The following is a 6198-nucleotide window of genomic DNA, read 5'->3' on the forward strand; positions in this document are numbered from 1 at the left end:
CCCCATCCTCGAGATATATTTATTTAAGCCTACTTTTAGGCATATCTGAAAGCATCTGCATGTAGCATCCTACAGAAAATATATAAACGCTTCGTTTTAAAATAATTAAAAAAAGAAGGTTTAATTTTATAAAAAAACTATACTTTAGATTTAAAATTTCTAATATAATAAATTGAAGTGCTGAAAACAAGCAAAAAACAAATTTTTATTACATTTTACCTATACTTATTATATTTACAGTTTGACAGTTAAAGTTTTACACCGCAGCCTTACATTTTTCTACCGATCTAACGATTGTTTCTATGTGCCTATACGATATAGTTGTCCGATTTTCATAAAATTAAAATCAAAATTCTAAAATTAAAAAAAGCCCCTCTCAAAGTAGATACGTTGAAAAACAACAAAGTTTTAATTTTTTTCTATTAATTACCAGTAGATACAATTCGTTGTTTTCGGGAACTTTGACGTCGACAAAAAGGGATATAAAAATGCAATTAATGGGTTAGGATAATGTGTAAACCTGTCAATAGAGGGTGTAATAAAGATGCTATAAATTAGGGTCAGTGCATGTTAAAGGACACTTGTGAACAAGTGTTCAAGGGTTCCCACAGGGATACGGATACGAGTGTGAATGCAACGGAGCGATCCCGGAGCGATGCACATGCACCGACGACCCCTCACTTAAAAAAAGAGAGGGTGAGGTAATTGAAAAAGGGCGCACGGCGGCGATCCTGCTCCGCCCGGAGTGATCCCGAGGCACACGTGTAAGTTGTCCACGATCCGACATTGAAGAAGGGCGCTAGAGTTAAAGGAGATGCTCACCAACGACCCTAGACTGTGAATTTCCCTGTGAGATACCTCACTTGAAAAAAGTTCACTTTTTTTCCAACTGAAAAAGAGAATCAGATCAACCATATTTTCCCGCCCCCATTACACCACTACACTACACTAGATCGAGTGCGTGCGACAACATGCTCAATAAGCTTACTATGGTAAAGTAGGGATGGGGAGAAAGGACGCCACGGAGTTGGAACACACTTCAAAAAAGGATGGAAAAGTTGAGAATGTATATCAAGTGTTTTCCCGACATTTTTTTTATTTGTTTGTTGACCTTTTTATGGGGGTACGTAAAGACTAGTCGTGTCTTAAGAATCACTTCCAGTTTGTGCCTCAACAGTCACGAACAACCACCACCAAAATTTGAAATTAAAAAAAATTAATATAGTGCAAAGTGTAAAAAAGTTTTGTAAAATATATTGTACCAAATAAAAGCTAACTATAAACAAACTTAAAAAAACGAAAAATAAAAACAAATTTTAAACAAATACACAGCTAAAAAACTAAAAATAATAAAAATGATCGACAACAACAACATCAACAACATGAATGCAATTTATTGCACCTCCTGCCGGCGGCACCACCCCGTAACTACTCAATGGCACAACCATGTGCGGACGGAATGACATAAATATTTTGCTACCCGACTCCTGGATGGGAGTGTAAAGTAAATCGTCGATAGATAAAAGGAACGCATCTTACAGTATATGTTTTTAAATGAGGGAACAGTTCTTAGGATTCCTGGTGAATTCCTACATGAAGCTGGCCATGTGCTGCTCCCTCATATCGAAATAGTGCTATCATTCCACACAGCTTCAAAAATAAATTTTGAGCTGTTTTCGAAATACATGTTAATGAAAGAAAATGAAACACAAGTGGAAGTGAAATCGCTCCAAAGTAAGTTGTCTCTGCTTGCGATTGGATAAAATTTATTCGATTTTTACAATTCCCACATTGCAATGTCCATTTTAAATAATTTAAATCGGAGCTAATTTGCGTACGTTTGTCCAGTTCAAAGTGCAGATTTGATGTGACGCAAAACCACTTCAACGTCGCTGTGCTGTTAAATTGAACACATATTAACGCATTCTATTCTATTTTGCCAATGCAAAGTTTGGACAATTTAGAGCTGATTTACTTACATATTGACTTGATATTTTAAAATTGATTTTTTTGATTTTTGGCCTATGGACGCAACCACTGTGCATTGAAGCCATTATTATAAAAATGGGCGAACCATATTAATATGCTTTTCCTCGATGGACCAACCCCCGAGAATTATGGACATTACATGTGGATTAAAAATATGTCTCTGGGGACCGAGAAGGAGCGGAATAACTCCCATCAGGCATCCGCAGAGGGAAATTCCCGCGCACCGAGAGACCCCACCAAGAGCAGGTGCGATGAGCAAGGAGAAGCTGCCAGCAGGCCGGGATGACGAGACCCAGGCACTGGCGGTAGCGAGAGCAGAGGAGGAGCTGCTGCGTAACTTTCAGCGTGTAAAGCAGAAGGTACAACACTCGCCTCCAACGACCACGACCGAGACGCACCCGATGTCAGCACCACTGGATGTGCATGGCCCGGTGTTCGTATTTAGCGATAAGGAAGAGGAGTCGGCCACCCCAAAAAGAAGCCGCGATGCTGTGAGCCCAGACGGATAATCCGACGGAGCCAAAAAGCAGAAGGTCGAAGCTAGCGCACAAGCCCTGGGTGAGAAGCTTGGAACGATGCTGGATGACATGATCGCGAAGTTCACGGACACCAAAAGCAACAACAAAAAGGTTGTCCGTCACGTCACGCAGAGCACCATAGACTCGATGCTGGCTATGAAAAAGCTACAGCTCGAAATTGCAGAAGCGATTCCCGACGCCCACCTCGAGCGCACCACCCTATGCGCAAGCCAGCAGACAACCCCGACGCTGACTGGCACGAAGCATGCAGATGCACCCGCAGGCAGGCCAGGAAAGCCAGCTTGGCAACTTGTTAAGGCCAAGCCCAAGCCAAAGAACCCTCAGACCAGAGCTGAGACCAGCGTGCGGGAGGAAGATCGCGCACCACGCACTCCGATGCCAAGGAAACAGCGCTCTGACGCTATTCTAATCAAATGCAACGAAGGATCCTACGCAGACATGCTGAAGATCGTAAAAACCGAGCCGTCCCTACAGGGACTCAAAAATAGCGTGCAAGGTGTGCGAAGGACAGCTAATGGCGGGCTCCTGCTTAAGATGCAAAAGCCCCTCGATCCAGCTACGCAACAGCTACAAGCTGCCATAAAGACAGCCATCTCCGGCAAAGCGGAAGTGACTGTCATGCATGAAACAGTCCACGTGGAGATTCGCGACCTGGACGACATGACCAGCGGAGAGGAGGTCACCATGGCCCTTTTCGCTGGCGAAGAATGCGACATCCCAGGCGACGCTGCACCCAGGATGCGGAAAGCATTCGGCGGGACTCAGATCGCTACGGTCAACCTTAGACCTGAGCATACGCGGAGGCTGCTGGAGAAGGGCAAAATCCGGATCGGTTGGGTCGTCTGCCGCATTAGGCAGAAGACAGAACCGAAGCGCTGCTTTAAGTGCATGGGCTTCGGACATAATGCTGTGAGATGCCGAGCTCCGGAAGCAACAGCAAAGACCACGCAGGACTCCTGCTTCAAATGCGGAGGCGCTGGCCATAAGCATAAAACATGCCATGGCAAGCCTAGGTGCATTTTATGCACCCGAGCGGGTAAGACCGCGAGGGACGCGTAGCACGCGACTCTGAGCAGGACCTGCCCAGAGTACCAGAAGGCCGCCAAACACATGCAGAATGGTTAAGTTTCTCCAACTTAACCTAAACCACTGCAGAGCAGCCCAGGACCTCCTGTCCCAAACGGCTACGGAGCTGAAAACGGACATCGCTATACTAAGCGAACCGTATAGGGCAAAACCTGACGGTGTGTGGCAGCAGAGCACCGGCGGCGGGGCAGCCATCTGGAGCTGCGGGCAGCCTGCGGGCCATATGACGCAGAGAGCGTCGAGACCTGGCTACACCAGGGCCAAGATCCATGAGGTGACCGTGTACAGCTGGTACCTTGCTCCGAGCATGCACATAGACGCCTTCCGAGATGTGGTGCAGGAGATCGCCCAGGACGCTCGTGGAAGGTCGCCTGTATTAATCGCTGGGGACTTCAATGCATGATCCACCGCTTGGGGGAGCTCGAGGACAACGCAGAGGGGAACCATCCTCCTGGATGCCCTGGCCACTTTGAATGTTTGCCTCCTCAATGACGGTAACAGGTGCACCTACAGCAAGGCAGGCAGAGAGTCAGTCATCGACCTGACCTTTGCCAGCCCGGAACTCACCCGGAACAGCCAATGGGAAGTCACGGACCTGCTAACATACAGCGACGATGCCGCGATAACCTTCAAGACGATGCACAGCCAGCAGCGACTTCCTGACCGGCAAACTGCGTATAGGGTACACACCCTAAACGTAGAAGTGCTTCTAGCCAGCATGGATTGCAACGCCATCATTGGGGATGCAAATAGCTGTGCGGATGGGTTATCTGCCAGGATCAAGGCTGCCTGCGATGTGGCAATGGAGAGCTCCAGCAGGGGATGTGGCAGGCGACCAGTCCCGTGGTGGAACCAGGAGATAGCCACAGCCCGAAGCGAGTGCCTCTCAGCAAGGCGGAGATGCCAGCGAAACAGAGGACGCCCTCTGCAAGGGATGTACGAGTCCATCTACAGGGAGAGGAAGAAAGCCCTCAAAGTGGCCATCAGGGCGAGCAAAAACAGGTGCTTCCAGGACCTCTGCGACGCGGCAGACCAGGAGCCGTTCGGGTCGGCCTACAAGATGGTAATGGGAAAGCTAATCAGACAGCCGACACCAACCTCCCATGAGCAATTGGGAGCAATAATTACCACGCTGTTCCCAGCCCAGCCGCCCCTAGTGCTTCCCAACGTGACCGTGGGGGAACCAATCCCCATTGATGAAGAGGAGGTCCTAAGCGCGCTAACCAGCTGCAAAGCCTCCAAGGCCCCTGGACCAGACGGCATTCCAAACGCGGCCCTGCTTGCGATAGTGAAGTCCCACCCAAAGTTGTTCGCGGAGGTGTACAACAACTGCATCGCCGAATGGACTTTTCCTACAGGCTGGAAGCAGCAAAGGCTTGTACTCGTTCCGAAGCCGAGAAAATTGGACGACGATCCATCTTCATACCGGCCCCTCTGCATGCTGAACTCCCTCGGAAAAATATTCGAGCGGATTATATGCAGCAGGCTGGAAGCGGAAATCGAAGAGCGCGGAGCCCTATCCAGCCACCAGCACGGGTTTCGTAAGAAACGCAGCACTATCGATGCAATCCGCGAGGTAACGCAGCTGGCAGAAAATGCGATTGAAGGCGAAAGATGGCAAGGAGGCACCAAGAAATACTGCCTTGTGTGCACCCTGGACGTCAAAAACGCCTTCAATTCTGCAAACTGGAGCCGAGTCCTCCAAGCACTCCAACGGGGCGGCATATCCGGATACCTCGTACAGCTGATAGCCGAATACTTCAAAGACCGCGTTTTGCAATACAAATCGGACGCCGGAAACCAGGAGCACCAAGTAACAGGAGGCGTACCCCAAGGCTCAGTCCTCGGGCCAATCCTATGGAATGTCATGTACGACGGTGTACTGAGGCTGAATCTGCCCGAAGGCTGCTCTGTAGTGGGCTTCGCAGACGACATCGCATTGGTCACTGTGGAGAAGCACCTGGCTGATGTTTCCACAAAATGCAGCCTTGCCATCGACATGCTGATGTCCTGGCTAGCGGACAACGGACTCTCGCTTGCCGAACACAAGACGGAAGCAGTGCTCATCAGCAGCAGGAAGGCCGTAGAGAAAGTGAACTTCCGTGTCGGGTCGACTACCATCGAGTCCTGCCCAGCGGTCAAGTACCTAGGCGTCCAGATCGACCACAGGCTAAACTACAAGAGCCACCTGGAGTACGTAGCGGCCAAGGCTTCCAAGGCCACTGGCGCCATCTCAAGGATGATGGCCAACACACGAGACCCAAAGCAGCACAGTCGAAGGCTGTCGAAGGAATAACAACCGTGGTGACGTCTACCATCCTATATGCCGCGCCAATATGGGCGGAAGCTATGTCGACCACGAGCTACAGTCGACAATGCAAGATGGTACATAGACGCTGCGCACTGCGCATCTCCAGCTGCTTCTGCACAGTATCGGAAAAGGCCGCACTGGTTGTGGCTGGAACAATCCCAATCGACCTACTGGCAGCGGAGCGCAGGACTGGCAACTCGGGTAGTGGAACTCAGCGGAGCAGAACCATCTCCCTAGGGCAAACGAGGTGGGATAGTGCGAGCACTTGACGGT

The 6198-nt window shown here is 49.4% G+C and overlaps 1 protein-coding gene across 1 annotated transcript; it reads left to right on the top strand.

The window, feature by feature from the left end:
* The first annotated feature begins 2564 nt into the window (after positions 1 to 2564).
* On the top strand, positions 2565 to 5910 carry LOC138929081 (uncharacterized). The gene is made up of 3 exons (XM_070288054.1): positions 2565 to 3541; positions 3684 to 3980; positions 4116 to 5910. The coding sequence occupies exons 1-3, from the start codon at positions 2565 to 2567 to the stop codon at positions 5908 to 5910; spliced, it is 3069 nt and encodes a 1022-aa protein (XP_070144155.1).
* The last annotated feature ends 288 nt before the right edge of the window (positions 5911 to 6198 follow it).

The sequence above is a fragment of the Drosophila kikkawai genome, chromosome X (assembly GCF_030179895.1).
Source record: "Drosophila kikkawai strain 14028-0561.14 chromosome X, DkikHiC1v2, whole genome shotgun sequence".
NCBI lineage: Eukaryota > Metazoa > Arthropoda > Insecta > Diptera > Drosophilidae > Drosophila > Drosophila kikkawai.

Excerpts from the sequence above, each read along its gene's own strand:
- LOC138929081 (XM_070288054.1), top strand. The coding sequence starts at position 2,565 with ATGCTGGATGACATGATCGCGAAGTTCACGGACACCAAAAGCAACAAC. Across the intron at positions 3,542-3,683 it reads ACATGCCATGGCAAGCCTAG|AGCAGCCCAGGACCTCCTGT; the intron begins GTGCATTTTATG and ends AAACCACTGCAG. Across the intron at positions 3,981-4,115 it reads GCCCAGGACGCTCGTGGAAG|GTGCACCTACAGCAAGGCAG; the intron begins GTCGCCTGTATT and ends TGACGGTAACAG.